Consider the following 17,169-nt stretch of genomic DNA (forward strand, 5'->3'; position numbering starts at 1 on the left):
TGACGTATAAAGCACCTAACGGTCTCGCGCCGCAGTATCTGAGTGAACTTCTGTACCAGTATGATCCTCCACGCCTCATTAGATCAAAAGGTGCTGGCTATCTTTTGGTTCCTCAAATAATGAAGACTACAGCAGGGGGCAGATCTTTCTCTTATAAAGCCCCACAGTTATGGAACAGCCTTCCAATCAGTGTTCGGGACTCGGACACAGTCTCAGTGTTCAAGTCGAGGTTAAAAAACACATTTATTTAATCAAGCCTTTGATCAGTAGATTTTTTTTAAGTAAAGCCGCAGATCTGGAGGGAACATGGATATAAAGTGTTTGGTGAACTGGGATATTTGTATGCTGTCGTCCCCTCACATTCACATGTTCACTCAGGTTCGTTGATGGTGGTGTGGTGGGCCGTCTCTGATCCCAAAGATCCCTCATGTCTGTGTTACCTTCTGGTTCTCCCTTGTATTTATGCTGCCATAGCGAGTCCAAACTGCATAGTGATATTAACTTTCATACAACAATAAGGACACTTAATAATCCATATCCTTCTCTTCCTGTCACCCTCTTTCTCTCTCTCTCTCTCTCTCTCTCTCTCTCTCTCTCTCTCTCTCTCTCTCGGTCGAATTAAACATGCTCCTGAGGCTCCAGTGACCACTGTTTCTGCCCCTCTCCCCTCTGTGGATCTTCCCTCTTCATCCAGGCCTGCCTCTGGATAGTGTTCTCTTCGATTGGAGGCCACTCTGTGCAGCTTGGTATGGTTTCTCATCAACACCTTGGGTGGTTCCATGAAATTCCGGAGTAAGAACGGATGCTTTAAGTATGGATTGGACTGTAGTTAATGTCAACAGTCGGCTACACTGACTCAGGACTACTTTTCGCTTCTGATCGTCATCACTGTACCCCACAACATCGTATATCTGCCACAAATGGACATTCGGTGCAACCCAGATGAGGATGGGTTCCCTCTTGAGTCTGGTTCCTCTCACGGTTTCTTCCTTATGCCATCTCAGGGAGTTTTCCCTTTCACAGTCGCCTCCCCGTTGCTCCTCAGGGACAAACTTACTTATAAAGAACATATTCACTTTTAATCACCACATTATCTGTGTAAAGCTGCTTTGAGACAATGTTCATTGTTAAAAACGCTATACAAATAAAAATGAATTGAATTGAATTAACACTTTGACCTGTTTGTCATGTTTTTTCTAGCCATTCATGTAAAGTTTTTATCAGTGGGGACTTGCTGAAAGCATTATCCTGCTGAGAAAAGCCATTGCCATCAGGCAATAGTGTTGCCATGAAGAGATGAAACTTGGTCTGCAGCATTGTTTAAGTTGTATGTTTCAAAGTAACATCCACAATGAATGCCAAGACCCAAGGCATTGCCGCCTTCTTATAACAAATTCTATAGTATAGCCTAGCCCTTGACAGGTGCCACTGTAACAAGATAATCAGTGTTATTCACTTCACCTGTCAGTGTTTCTAATGCTATGGCTAGTCGGTGTATTATAACGACAGCTGAACTTCTGTCAAGCTGCTTTGTGGCATATTATGCTACCTTGTTTAACTTTTTCTCCTGTAGCCATTTACAGGCACTGAAAATCAATTACTATTCACATTTATTACTGACTTATTAACTACATTTTTACAACCATGTAAAAAAAAAGGTAAAAAATATATTCAGTGGTAATGTTTTTAAAGTTGTTTAGATATATAAGGTTTCTTTGCAGTGCTCAAATTGAGGTGGGGCATTAGGGAACCCCCATGACAACTAAAAAATAGACTTATGGGGGTCCCCAAGATTATTTTAGTAAAAAAATATATGAATTGCACAATAACTGGGGACCCCCCATAAGATTTGACTGAATTTGAGCACTGGTTCTTAGTTTGCTTAGAACTACATGGAGTTCTACATGGACATTTTCAAGGGTTCGTTATAGGACATGCCTTGCTTCTGTGTGAGTCTCTGTTGCTCTATTTCTGCCTATCTTGGCTTTCGTTTTTTCACTCCCTCTTTCTCAACCTCACTCCTTTGTCCTCTCTCTGTCTAACGGTCTTTCTGTCTCTCTCTCTTTCTTTCTCACTCTCCCTCTCTCACGCATGCTCTCTCTGCCTCTCTGCCTGTCTCTCTCTCGCTGTCTCTCTTTCTGTCTCCCCAGATAGAGGCACTACAGGGTGAAGGGTTAGATAAATATGAGCTCTGGTCCTAAAAGGAGCAAAATGTGCATAATGTAGGGAGTGAGGGGGAGGGTGTAGGGTATGGGGAGTGAGGGGGAGGGATGTAGGGAGGGAGGGATGTAGGGAGGGAGGGAGGGATGTAGGGAGGGTAGGGAGGGTGCAGTAGGGGGTGGGTCAGCACTGTACAGCCACATGTCTCACAAGGTGGCGAGGCTTTAAAAGGAGGAGGCTCAGAAAAAGGGGAGCTCACAGAGAAAGAGATAGAAAGAGGGAGAGAGAGAGAGAGAGAGAGAGAGAGAGAGAGCAGCTCTGTTCACTTCATCATCATTTTTCTCACTCATTTGGATTACTGAGGGTCAGACAGACAGGTGGGTCGACTTCTATGCATCTACACACACAGACTATTAACTACAAACACACACATCTCATCTCAGTTGCACTACAGGTTTAGATAATGAGAACAGAGAGCAGAGAGAGAGAGAGGGATGAGAGTGCCGGCTCTTTGTTCTCTCTATTGCTCTGCTCAGTTCCCATATGCACTTCAAACACACACACACACACACACACACACACACACACACACACACACACACACAAACAAACACACATTTTAGCACATTATGATACATTTGTAAAATTCAGGGTAACTTTCATTTAGGGCACTTCTTAATCTGAAGTGATTCTTTGTGTCTGATAAAATGGGAGGAGGTGTGTAGGAACCCCCTGCCCTGCCCTGAGAGCTCCCTGCATGGTTCTGGAGCAGGTTCTCTGCGTTCTCTTTAAAAAAAATGTTAATGGTTCTGAAAGTTTTAACACATTTCCATCAAACATTTCAGGTCAGTTTTAATTATTTTGTATTTTCTTAATCCGATTTTCATCATTAGATCCTACCATCACGTTTCTTTATTATTTTCTATTTTAATTTATATTAAGTATTGTATTTTATAGTTTTATTTAGTGAAAAATCATCGTGCATCTTTTGTCATCATAAAAAGTATATATTTGAAGCTCGAACACGCCGTTCAAGCTGCTGAGCGAGTTCACGCCTCTTATCTTCTACTCTCGCGAGATTTCTCTGGAATTCGCGTTACCGAGGAAACGCCTCGGTCCGAGTCGCCATGGCAACACATTTTTTCATCTAGCAAACGATTTTATATATCGTTATAAACTAAAAAATATATATATTTTTTAAATTTCTTACATGTTTATCTGACTAATATTTGAAGAATATGGATATAGTAAAAAATTATGAATAATAATAAATAGTAAGTCAAATTATTTATTTACTTGATAATTTATGAAGCTTAAAAAACAATCAGTTGATGATGACATCTGTTCACCTGTCACTTACAAATATTGTATCGTTGTTATATTCTAATAATGTATTATAATTCACTCTAAATCATCCTTGGTGGGGGAAAGGCATTGCCATTTTTCTAGATAACAGCTGAGAGCTCGTGCTCATGTGCAGATCGTCTGGTTCTGACCTGGATGTATTAGTGAACAGCAACAGTATTTAAAAACATGCAGAACTTTGGACTGTTTCCACTTCATTTATTTCGACCTTGAATTAGCATTTTACTGTCAGCTAACCACCCACGGCACAATGCCCACTACTGATTATAACCACAGTAGCACACAACATAATAGAGTAATGCATACACCTAGTTATTTTAGCTGGATAAATTGTATATTAAAAATAAAACCTGGTATTGGACAGTCTGAGTATTTCATGTGTTATCATAGTGTAAATATACAGCATGATCATGGTGCAAAGGTGGTCTTAACAAAAACAATTTTAACAGCACACTGATTTATATTATTCAGTGAATATCTCCAGAATGAGGTAAAAAGTGAATTGGTTATTCCAGTTTTTATATAGATGCAATTTTTTTGGCCCGAGTACATATATGTATCCCAACCCCATTTAGTCTGGTTCCTTGCTGCAGTGTAGCTGTATAAATCTAATGTAGGCGCCAGTGTTTCCTTCTCCTTGTCTCCCTTTAAATATGTATAAACCACCAAATCATTAACCAAATTGCATGAATAACTTTAAGTGTTAGATTCCTTGACATTATATTTTCTGTTTGAATGATAGATTTAAGCATTTAACAGAGCCCAGCTCAGCACTTGGATTGATTTTGGCATTATGCTGGTGCATGACTGCGCATCCTCTAATGCATGCACCAGTGCAGCAGCACTTTAGGCTGTACATTCCTGCTGTATAGTCACATTGCTGCAGACATGACAATGTCAGCAAGTGCATACAGATTTATTTAAAATCTTAAAATTTGGACACAGTGTTAATGTACATTTTATTAAGAATTCATGCTCAGGACAGGAATATTTTCTACACAAAGCTGGGTGTTGAAAGGGTGCTGTGTTCTCATTTCTTATTTAAGAAATACAACCTAAAATACTTTTAATTTAACATTGTGTATAAATAAGTGAGCAGAGTAAATCCTTACAAGGTTTTGTGTTTGGTGTACTCTTTGGCAAAGTTGCAGTATACATATCTAATCAGCCGTTTTTTTCCACCCTTATCTTCTCACTGCACTAAACTCAGCCAGTCGTCCATGAATGTCGCATGGCTCGTATCAGCCCTACATTAGTACACTAGCAGCAGCACTCTGGCACTTGAGCTAGGGACAGAAGGAACGCTGCACATCCAGCCTGCCTGTATGAGAAGATTATTTTCTGTTTGTATTTCTCTCATGGCTATAAACCGGCTCATATTTTCCCACGACACTGAGGTTAAAATTCTCTCATAATTCATCGTCCAGTTTGTGTCTTTCTCATGAGAGACTAAATAAAAAAAACTTAAAACATAAATGCTGTGGGTGAGAAGTGAGTAAGGAGCTGGGCAGCTTATTGGTGTATGACTTACTCAACATTCCAGACCCTTTACAAGAACCATGTGAAGTTTCCATCCAGCAGCCATTTGTCTTTCATTTGTCCTCGTCTCCTGCAGCTTTTGGATGGCATTCAAACGTTCTCTTTTTGGCAGAGTTAGCTATGGTGAATTAAGTGAATACCCTTTAAAAGGCGACGGTGCAGGCGAAGCTGGCAGCCACACACAGTGCGTACTTTTATCAGTTTTCACTTCCATCATGGCTAATTAATCTCGTGTTCCAGTCCCAGTTTAAATGCGCTATCAATGGATTGCCCTCAGTGCTTCACTTAGGTCAAATTTCGATTTATTCTCATTACTGTATTAGATAAAAAAAGAACAATTCCAGAAGCCCAAACTACAGAGAGAACATTGTGGGCCAAAACAGTTTCTTTAATAAAAAACCACAGACCTTCTATATAATGCTTAGCAGTTGTCAGGCTAGCTATATAGGTTACAAAACTGATTTGACTGCAAACAGTGCAGTGGATATTTAATGTTCCAATCTCCTTCATGTGAGGCAGGTCAACACATTAATTGAGAGTTTACATTCCTTGAGGGTTACTAAAACACTAGGATTCAGATATCAATTTTCTCAGCTGTGTGTAATCATTTTCATTATCAAACCAAATTAAATTAATGATACATTTTGTTCATTTTCACTAAGCCATTTCCACAAAATTCCACAAATGGTAAAAGCAAAATAGAGTTGAAAACAACAAAATGGGGACTAAATTGGGAAATAGCTCATTCTATGCAAGATATGTGGTAAATAACATGCAGTAATACAGTTCAGCCAACATGCATTCTCCTCCTCTTCAAACTCAGAGTTATATCTCATCCTGCAAATGATTCACCAGTTGATTCATTCATAAGCAGTTTTATATACAAAACCATAAGCATGTTGAATCGTGTTAAAGAGATTATTATAATAGTATAATAGTCACATTATGCTGACTTAATCACCTCAAATAAATTTTCATGGTTTTGCAGGTATTAATATGGGCGGAAAGCTGAGCAAGAGGAAGAAGGGATACGATGTCAGTGACCCTAAAGAAAAAAAGGAGGAGAGCGCTGTGGTAGCAACAGCTTCAACAGAGCAAAAAGCTGACAATTCCGATGCAAAACAGGATGGAGCTGTAGAGAATGAAGCAGAGCAAGTGTCCCAAAGTGCTGCAGTTTCTCCTGAACCTCCATCGAAAGCTCAAACTGAGCAAAATGCCTCAATAAATGAAGAAGAAATTAAGGAAAAGCCTGCAGAGGCTGCTGGTGCCACATTGGAAGCTGCTTCTGTTCCACAGGAACCTGTGAAAGAAGAGCCTACAACAAACTTAGAAAAAATAACAGCAGCCCCGGAGGAACCTACAGATGCCCCTGTGGAACCTGCTCTTGGCCAAGAGGAACCTACACATGCTTCAGAACCAGCAGCTGCACTAGAGGAAACTGGGCATGCCTCAGTACCAGCAGCTGCCTCAGAGGAACATATACCTGCCTCGGAATCAGCAGCTGCCCCAGAGGAAACTACACTTGCTTCAGAACCAGCAACTGCACCAGAGGAACCTACATCAGCCTCAGGAAATTTAGCAGCTGCCCCAGAGCAATCTGCATCTGCCTCAAAAGAACCAGTAGTTGCCCCAGAGGAATCTGCATCTGCCTCAGAAGAACCAGTAGCTGCCCCAGTTGAACCTGCACCTGTTTCTGAAGAACCGGTAGCTGCCGCAATGGAGCCTGAACCTGCCTTTGAAGAACCAGTAGCTGCCCATGTGGAACCTGTTCCTGTCTCAGAAGAACCAACTGCTGTCCCAGTGGAACCTGTCTTTGAAGAACCATTAGCTTCCCCTGTAAAACCTGATCCTGTCTTAAAAGAAGTAGTGGCTGCTCCAGTGGAATCTATGCCTGACACTGAAGTTGTCCCAGAGGTACCCACTCCTGCCTTAGAAGAACAAGTAAATGCCCCAGAGGTACCTATACCTGCCTTAGAAGAAACAGTTGATACCACAGAGGAATCTGAACCTGCCTCAGTAGAACCAGAAACAAATGATTCAATTGCTTCTCCAATGCAAGCTACTCTAGAAGAACCACTGTTTCAAGAGGCTGTTTTGTCCCTGGTGGAGGCTGCAACTCCCTCAGATAAACCAGAGGAACCACCATCTCCAGCTGAAGCTGTTTCTGCCCTAGAGTGTTCTGCTGCTGCCCCGGAGGACCCTGCACCTGTCGGAGAAGGGAATGTTTCTGCCCTGTTTGAGCCTAAAGTGGCACCCGAGGGACCAACAGCTGAAGAAGAAGACACTGTTTCTGTTCTGGAGGCTGAAGCTGCATCCAAAGAACCAGCAACTGCCTCAGAGGAACCGTTAGTGCCAGTAGAAGCTGCTCCTCCCATACCTGCCCCACAAGAACAAGCCGTTGCACCTGAGGAACCAGAACCACCATCTATAGTAGAGGTTATTTCTCTCCCAGTAGAGGCACTTCCTGTCTCTGAAGAACCTATAACTGCCTCAGATGAAGCTGTTCCTACTTCACCAGAACCTTTACCTGAACCAAAGGAAAGTATATCTGTCTCTGAGTTGGTTGTAAGTGCTTCCGAAAAACCTACAGATCCACAAGAAGTGGCAGCTCTTGAGGAAACATCAATTTGCCCAGTGGAGCCTGCAGCTGCCACAGAGCAGTGTGGAACTACACCAGACGAGCCTGTAATTACTTTGGAAGAACCTGAAGCAGAACAAGTAGAGCTTGCAGCAGAACAAGTAGTACAGGAAGCAGTCCAGGAGGTTTTAAATGCAATGGAAGTTACACAGTTACCCACCAAGATTACAGAACCTTCAGATATTTTGGAATTTGAAGAAAAAACAGAGTCTTCTGAACCACTTCCTGAGTCCGAACCAGTTTCAGTACCACCTTCCGCTCCTGAACCAAAAGCTGAACCTGAATCTAATGTAGATGTTGAGGAGACCATTCCTGATATTGTCATTTCAGAATCCACCAATGAGCTCATACCTACAGAACCTTGCAAGGTTATGGAGGAGAAGGTGGAAAATGGAGAATGGGAACACGCTGGATCAGCAGAAGAACCATTACTAGCTGTAGCTAAAGAAAACGGAGTGTGTGAGGTTCAAGTGATGGAAGATGCTCCTGTAGATGCTCCAGTAAATGGCCCAGTAAATGCTCCAGTAGCTGATCTTCATGATAAGGAGTTTGTGAATGGTGTTGTGGCTGAACAGGAACTTAACTGTGAACTTAAAAAGGATTTAAACATAGCTGATGATATTGGAGATGTGGTGGAGTGTCTCAGTGCTACAGTGAGCCAGGCTGTAGACACGGCATGAAAATAAACCCCAAACCCTTCACATGTGAATTCCAATTCCAAAACAGTACCAGCTTATTGAAATTTAAACATCCAAACTTGAAGTGACTCAGGTTCAGAGAGTTTATAGTTACAACCACTAAAGAAGAACAAGACATGAAGTATAAAGAGAATTGTTGAGAATGAAAAAAATGTGATTAAAAAAAAAGAGAAGAGAGAAGAAAAAGATGGAGAATATTTGCCATGTTGTGCTTGCCACTGTGGAACTTAACTGCCTGAGCTGGTTAAATATAGAAACCAGAAAAAATTTGAATGCTGGTTAAACAACAAAAACAACAAAAAAAATCCATACTGGACATAAACCCTAAAAAAATGAAATTGTTGAAATAATGAAATAATTCTTGTGTTTGCTTGTGAGTTTGATGAAAATGAAAGTGGTTATTGAATTAGCATTTAAATATACATAATCAAATTTAGACTTTCACATATTTTTTTTTTGTCTATGTAATGGAGTAATAAAGTTTTGTGCTTTTAGAGCTGAAACTGAGAGAAATGTTCTCATAACTTGACGTAGATAATAAAACAAACAAACAAAAAAATGTTAAACTTGGATTTTTAATTTCAATGATTCTAGGAGAGTGCTTGAGACTAAACCAGTCTACTGCTCATTTCTGTTATATTTAAATGTTTATTTGAAATAAACTTCTCTGCACTTGGGGGCAGAAAATTTAAATAACACAATGGAAGTCTTGTGTTTTACTGCAGTACCAGAACCAGATCAGTATGCATAATTCTAAGTTCTAAATCATGACACTGTTGTGTAAAATTGATATTATATATTAAAATGGAGTGTAATACAGAGTAATACACTGCTGAATTCTAAATGGTTAAAAGTTTCTACAGTAGTGCAGCTGCAAATGACAGCTTTATTTGAATGTGCTTGATTTCATATGTTATCATTTTTATAGCAACAGCTTATTTTAAAAAAAGTGTATAAAAAAACTCCACATTTAAATGTGTTTATACTTTGTTGTTTCTCTGTAACATGACATTTGTCTCATTAACCTAAAGAGAGAAAATAAAAAGGGGTGGATGAGGGAACAATAGTTTATAGCTGCTATAACATAAGTGACAACAGAAAACCATATCTTCATGGAGTTTGTTTGTGCACAGGGGCATTGTCATACTTGAACAGGTTCGGTCTCCTATTTTTTGCTAAAGGAATATTTTATGTTAGTGGAAAACAGAGACCTCCTTTAGAATTTGTGTGTATGTAGTAACAGTTTGGGAAAGAACCGCATATGACTGGGAAGTCAGGTTTCAATCTTTTGTCCATACAGTGTAACCTGCACAACATTAAATGTAAGTAAAGAGGAATAAAACTATGACAATGCACTTTTGAAAAAATGCTAACATTTCAGGGCAAATTTCAGTGGTATTAAAGCTCATAGACTCTACTGTTTTTTCATTCTGTCCATTTACACACAGCAGCAGAACAGCACATGTCTGCACTGTACATGTACACACACACGTACACACACACACACACACACACACACACACACACACACACACACACACACACACACACAAAGAGCTCTCGAGTTTCTCTACAAAAATGCAAAGCTGCAGATTTATGAAAAGAATGTTCTTGAAAGTATAGGATTGGGGATAAACTCACTGCCTTCACATACACACATCCATTTTCTTGCTCCAATGCTCAAAAGCATAGAATATTGCAAGGTTTGGAGTGGGTTAGAAATCTTTTTCTTTCTTTCTTTCTTTCTTTGTCTCACCCATCACTACCCTCACTTGTATGCAGGTTGCATACATGTTTGTGTGTGTGTGTGTGTGTGTGTGTGTGTGTGTGTGTGTGTGTGTGTGTGTTTGCAGCTGCAATCCTTGGTTCCTCGTCACACTGCGGTGTCTGTAGCAGTTCAGCTGTCCCCCTCCCTCAATCACTCCCTTTCTTTCTTCTCTTCATCTCATTCAGTGTCTCTTCCGTTAAACACTTTTAAAAGAACTGGGAAGCTGGAGCTAGAACTGATGCATACAAACACACACACACACACACACACACACACACACACACACACACACACACATATATACACAAAGATAGGCTGTCTATTTGTTTGTCTCTGTTTCACTCTCAAATCAGCTATTTCATATTTTTTATTTTGGTTCTTCTTTAACCATCTCATTTTGTATGACTGAGACTTGAAGTGTGTATAAGATGTACAGTGGTGAAAAAAAAGTGTTTGCCCTCTTCCTGTTTTCTTATTATTTTGCATGTTTGTCACACTGTAATGTTTCAGATCATCAAACTAATTCAAATATTAGTGAAAGATAAAACAAGTGAACACAACATGCATTTTTTAATTGAAGGTTTTTATTATTGAGGGAAAACAAAATCTAAAACTATATGGCTCTGTGTGGAAAAAGTGTGCCCACTAAACCTAATAACTGGTTGGGACACCCTTAGCAGCAACAACTGTATTCGAGCGTTTGCGACTTGCAATGAGTCTGTTACAGCGCTGTGGAGGAATTTTGATCCACTCATCTATGCAGAATTGTTGTAATTCAGCCCCATTGGAGGGTTTTTGAGCATGAACTGCCTTTTTAAGGTCATGCCACAGCATCTCAGTAGGATTCAGGTCAGGACTTTGACTAGGCCACTTCAAAGTCTAGATTGTGGTTTTCTTCAGCCATTCAGAGGTGGACTTGCTGGTGTGTTTTGGATAAGAACCCAAGTTCGCTTCAGCTTGAGGTCACGAACAGATGGCTGGACATTCTCCATCAGAATTTTTTGGTAAACAGCAGAATTCATGGTTCCATTTATCACAGCAAGTCTTCCAGGTCCTGAAGCAGCAAAACAGCCCCAGACCATCACACTACCACCACTATATCATGATTTTCTTTTTCTTAAAGGTGGTGTTACTTTTACACCAGACGTAATGGGACACACCTTCCAAAAAGTTAACATTTTGTCTTGTCAGTCCACAGAGTATTTCCCCTTAAGTCTTGGGGATCAACAAGATGTTTTCTGGTAAAACTGAGACAAGCCTTTATGTTCTTTTTGCTCAAGAGCGGTTTTTCGTCTTGGAACTCTGCCATGCAGATCATTTTTGCCCATTCTCTTTCTTATGGTGGATTCATGAAGACTGACCTTAACTGAGGCAAGTGAGACCTGCAGTTCTTTGTATGTTGTTGTGGGGTCTTTTGTGACCTAGTGGATGAGTCGTCGCTGTGCTATTGGGGTAATTTTAGTCGGCCGGGCCACTCCTGGGAAGGTTCTCCACTGTTTTGTCATTTGTGAATAATGGCTCTCACTGTGGTTCTCTAGTCCAAAAGCTTTAAAAATGGCTTTAAACCCTTTTCCAGACTAATAGAGCTTGATTACTTTCTTTTTTGTTCAGGCCTGGGTGTGGCTAGAGAAATTGTGGTATCTTTTACTAATATTTAAATGAGTTTGATGATCTGAAACATTAAAGTTTGACAAACAGGCAAAAAAAAAGAAATCAGGAAGGGGGCAAACATTTTTTCACACTGTATAATATATTGCTCTTACCTCTAGATGATGACAAGTGCACACACACACACACACACACACACACACACACACACACACACACACACACACACACACACACACAGGAAAGCAGCAGTAATAATTGACCAGAGTAGTGCTGTTTGTTCCCCTTCTACATGATCTACATGATGTGTGTTTGTGAGAGTAAAGATTAGGCACGGTCACCTTGACCAAATTCTTCCATTGGTCTTGGAGCATAAAATACACAGCATCCAGAAAACTCCAGATCTGCCAGTATTTATTAAATACACACACACACACGCACACACACACACACACACACACACACACACACACACACACACACACACACACACACACACACAAACTAACAGGAACGTTAACAAGTTTAGCTGGTCCTCAGTGAGTTCTGCAAGACCGGTTAGGACTTGGGTTACATCTTACCATGTTTTTTACACATTATACATTAAGCATAATTTAGAAGTTCATATGATCAGGCTCCTGATTGAAGTTTGTCTTGTGGCTGGTTAAAGACTAGTTACTATAGTTAAATTACTAGTTAAACACAAATTAAATACAATTGTGTGAAGGATTTACATCATGTTTTCAGATTGGATTAGCAAAGCGAGTTAAGTGTAATAGTTAGAGGCAACAATCTCTACTACTTCCTTCTAAAACTAATATTTCTGTCTAAAGTGCCATTTTATCATACAGAAAGAATGAGATAGTGTCTGACAGGATAAGGTTCAAAATATCTGTTCTTTCATTTTTAGAAAGTAAAGTTCTGAGAAATTAACTAAAGAAATGTTGCACCACACAGCATTGGATTGGCCCAAATAATTAGATTACTGCTGCGTAATACTTAATTCAATTCAATTCATTTTTATTTGTATAGCGCTCTTAACAATGAGCAGTTTTACACAGATAAAGCGGTGATAAAGATTAAATAATGGTTCTTTATGTGTAAGTTTGTCCCTTCAATTCAATGTCTGGTTTGAATTAAAGTGATTTTCCAAATTGCACATGGAGAGCAAAAGCACCATGGCTTTCTACCATGGATTCTATGAGCAATGAGCTAACCCACTATCTGTGATGCAAATACATGTTTATATGTTCTTCTCCAAACACAAAAATGTCTTTGTTTGCTGTAGCATTGAAATTTCCCTTCAGTGGAACTAAGAACCTGTTCCAGCATGACAAAGTCCCTGTGACCTTAAGATAAACACAGCATAAATGTCACTGTTGCTGAAATCATGGTCCAGTACACAGAAAATAAACAACTGCTCACTAGTGTGAATGTAGCTTCACAGGTCAGATCGGTAGCTTATTAAGTACTTTTCACTATTCACATTTCCTGTCTGTCTTTTTAATACACAGTGTTAAAATGTATATTTTTCAAACACAGAGCTCAGAATGTATGTATGCAGAACCAATCAGAGCCAAATTTCACAATTCTGAATCTCGAAGCCAGAAAAGTAAACAATAAAGCAGAGACACAACAAGGACCTGTGAGCTCTTCTAATTTTACGCTACAAAGTATGAGCTCTCTCTGTGTGTGTGTGTGTGTGTGTGTTTGTGTGTGTGTGTGTGTGTGTGTGTGTGTGTGTGTGTGTGTGTGTGTGTGTGTGTGTGTGAGAGAAAGTGTCAGGGGCAGATGTCTCACCCAGTAAGAGAAAACTAAAATAATTCAGCTATCATAGAAACAATGAAACAATATTGACTATAGATCACAAAACAGTGTGTGTGTGGGTGTGTGTGTGTGTAATAGGTTTGCTGTTGAACAAAGTGTGAACAATCTTGTGGTGCAGTATTAATTCCGGTCATGTTCCCTTGTGAAGTGTGTGCATGAACTTTGATAAGCAGTCTTTATAACACACTTTTGACATTTGAGACAAAACCAAAAAGTACAGCATGTAAACAAGACAAGTGATGCAGAAGAAAAAGTTGATAGCTTTTCATGATAAAACAACTAATCAGTATGATGTTTGTGCATAATGTGATAATCTGTTAAAACAAAGGTAAAAAAAACAAAACAAAGGAAACGTGTCATTACAGTGTAAAGAGCATGTCGCACTCACACACACACACACATATACAGATAGATAGATAGATAGATAGATAGATAGATAGATAGATAGATAGATAGATAGATAGATAGATAGATAGATATCCTGTGTGGAGATGGGTCAGTGTTCCAGAAGGACAACCATCACTGCAGCCCTCCACCAATCTGGGCTTCATGGCAGTGTGGTTAGACGGAAGCTTCTCCTTAGTGCAAAACACATAAAAGCCTGCTTATAGTTTGCCAACAGGCACCTAAAGAAATTGTGGTCCTTTTAGGACTATGTGCAACTAAAGTCTGATGAAACTATAATTGTTGATTGATGAAACCATAAACTGTTTGGTCTCAATTCTAAATGTAATGTCTGGAGAATATCAGGTGCCGCTTATCACCTGCCCCAAAACCATCCAAAATATAAAACATGATGGTGGCAGCATTATGTAGTGTGGTAATTTTTCTGCAGCAGAGACTTGGCATCTGGTCATGGTTGACAGAAAACTGAATGGAGCAAAGTACACAGATATCCTCAATAAACAATTGTTCTACAGTGTTCAGGACCTCAGTCTGTTCCGAAGGTTCACCTTCCTACTTGACATCTACCTCAAGCACACAGCCAACACAGAAGTGGTTTAGGGAAAACTCTGTAAATGTTTTAGAGTGGCCCAGCCAGAGCCCTGACTTGAACCCTATTGGGCATCTCTGGTGAGACCTAAAAGTGGCTGTCAACCAACGGTTCCCATCCAACCTGCAAGGATTTCCCATAAAGAATAGCAGAAATTCCCCCAATCCAGGTGTGTAAAGCTCGGTGCCTCAAACCCAAAAAGACTTGAGGCTGTAGTTGTTGCCAAAGAGTAAAGGGTCTCAATAATTGTGTACATGAGAAAAAATTTTATTTAAAAAAATGTATATCTAGAATTCTGTAATTATTTTACTGATTCCCGATTAATGAGAAAAAATTATATTTGACTCATTGAAGTACCAGGATGCAAGATAACAAAATTGATAAAAGTGTAGGGGTCTGAGCAATATCTGAATACTATATCATAACTATATATATATATATATATATATATATATATATATATATATATATATATATATATATATATAAACACATATATATGTATAGTGTGTGTGTGTGTGTGTGTGTGTGTGTGTGTGTGTGTGTGTGTGTTTGTGTGTGAGATTAAATACTCGTCGTCTCTTAGAGAGGTCACACGGCATGTTTATGCCACATACCTGATAAATTCAACATTTCTCATGTTCTCATCAACAGCTTACTGTGGAGTCACTTTCCATAGACACATACAAAGACACACAAGCACACATTCCTGAAACACACACTCCCAACATAGCAAATCAGGTTTCCTCCTCATTATTATTATATATTCTTTATGTGTATGCCCCTGTCTTTCAGAATGCATTAGAATGCTTTCAATCTCACCTAAAATCCATACACACCAACAAAGTCATACACAGACACACACACACACACACACATTCTCTGAGTGCCATTCTTATCTCTCATACTCAGTTCCCTTCATCTGCCATCACAGGCATTAGTGTGTCAGATTCCACACACATACAGATGCACATGCACACATCACGTACACACACTTAGTTTTTAAGGTATAAAGGTAATAAAACTAACCTACACTACTAATGTTAACGATGGTAAAATGAACTAGGAAACATTTTACTGATTTCAGGCAACACACCTGCAGCACACAGGTCACCAAACGATTCACCTGTTCAGATTCACCTGTTTAAACAGAAAAAACACACATATCCTGTAGTGATGAGTACTCCACACCTGTTTATGTCGAGGTATTCTCAGGTATAGTTATTCTCAATTCTAGATACCTTTGGGTCTGTTTTTGTTTTAATGTTTCAGAAAAATTCTGAATTATAAAATGCCAGAGGCCTTCAATAAACACACAAAATATTGTGTATGTTTGTGTAGTGAGCCTAAAGTCTTAATAACTGACTTGTTTTCAAAACTGTACACTTTACATAAATACTACCTTGTGCTTTTTGTACTCATGGTAATATATATATATATATATATATATATATATATATATATATATATATATATATATATATATATATATTTAAATATGTAACATTTACATATTTAAAGTGTTAATGTTCACATCAGATGCCAAATTTAGTTAATAATTTAAAGAACTTTAGTGTGTATTTACATGATGTACACGTGAAAGGGTTTATAATTGCCACAAAGATGGATTAACAAGATTATGTCCCCATGAGTGCTAAACAAGCAGACTATTTACTCAGTAAAAGAATCAAAACTTTAGAAATCAGCGGTTCTAAAACATTTTTCTATAAGTACACTGCGAAAGAGTATCGACTGTAGAAGAGGTTACATTCTAGAACCTGTTTCTGATCTAGTGAGTGCTGTATTTGTGCACAACAAAGTCACTAAGTAAAGAGAACTGGGGACATTTAAAACAAGTGTATGATTTTAACTGTTACACAGAAGCGTGTGAATGTTAACATGGATGTGTGTGTGTGTTTACACACAGAGTGGAGAAAGTGAGTTCTTTAAAGCTTAGAGTTGAAAATCATGTTACTTTACCTTCTGTTGAACTCTATACTGTAATTGTTTAAAAGGTGTTGATTGTTTTCTTGTAACAGCCGCTCTGACAATAGTGGAGCTGAAAATCACAAGTTTTTATTGAGGCACTTGTTCTAATACTTATTCTTAAGGCACTTGTTCTACTAGTAACATCTCATTCACCTGTACAAACGACGATTCACAAAAATTGGATTAAAACCATTCAGTCATTTATATGGAGAGGTTTTCTGTGAATTGAGTTTATTTAACATGTATAGAAATAGTTTTCAGTGCCAGTGCTTTATAACGGTCAGAGGTAAAACTGTAGCTAAAGCTGTATTTACACCTTCAGGTTAGAGCAGTTTAACACCTCTTTTATGTTTCTTAGTAGCATGACAAGCTTACTAACTTTAAGAAAGAGAATAAAGAGAGCTAATATAATGCATGAGACATCTGGAAATTATTTGCATCACTGGCATTCCACAACTTTAATTGTAACTATTAATGGATAAACATACAATGTCTTGTTATTTAATAAATAATAAGTTACTGTCAGCAAACTTAAGTTAAGCATAGGTGGCTTAAAAAACTAGTGGAGTGCTGTTTATTCTAG

General features: G+C 38.9%; 1 protein-coding gene across 1 annotated transcript; it reads left to right on the forward strand.

The window, feature by feature from the left end:
- The first annotated feature begins 2,373 nt into the window (after positions 1–2,373).
- si:dkey-56m19.5 (calphotin) lies at positions 2,374–9,098 on the forward strand. Its single transcript, XM_046841042.1, has 2 exons — positions 2,374–2,537; positions 6,053–9,098. Exon 2 carries the CDS (start codon positions 6,061–6,063, stop codon positions 8,380–8,382), a length of 2,322 nt encoding a protein of 773 aa, XP_046696998.1. The 5' UTR covers positions 2,374–2,537; positions 6,053–6,060; the 3' UTR covers positions 8,383–9,098.
- Positions 9,099–17,169: the final 8,071 nt, after the last annotated feature.

This window comes from Silurus meridionalis, chromosome 26, assembly GCF_014805685.1.
Source record: "Silurus meridionalis isolate SWU-2019-XX chromosome 26, ASM1480568v1, whole genome shotgun sequence".
Classification (NCBI taxonomy): Eukaryota; Metazoa; Chordata; class Actinopteri; order Siluriformes; family Siluridae; genus Silurus; species Silurus meridionalis.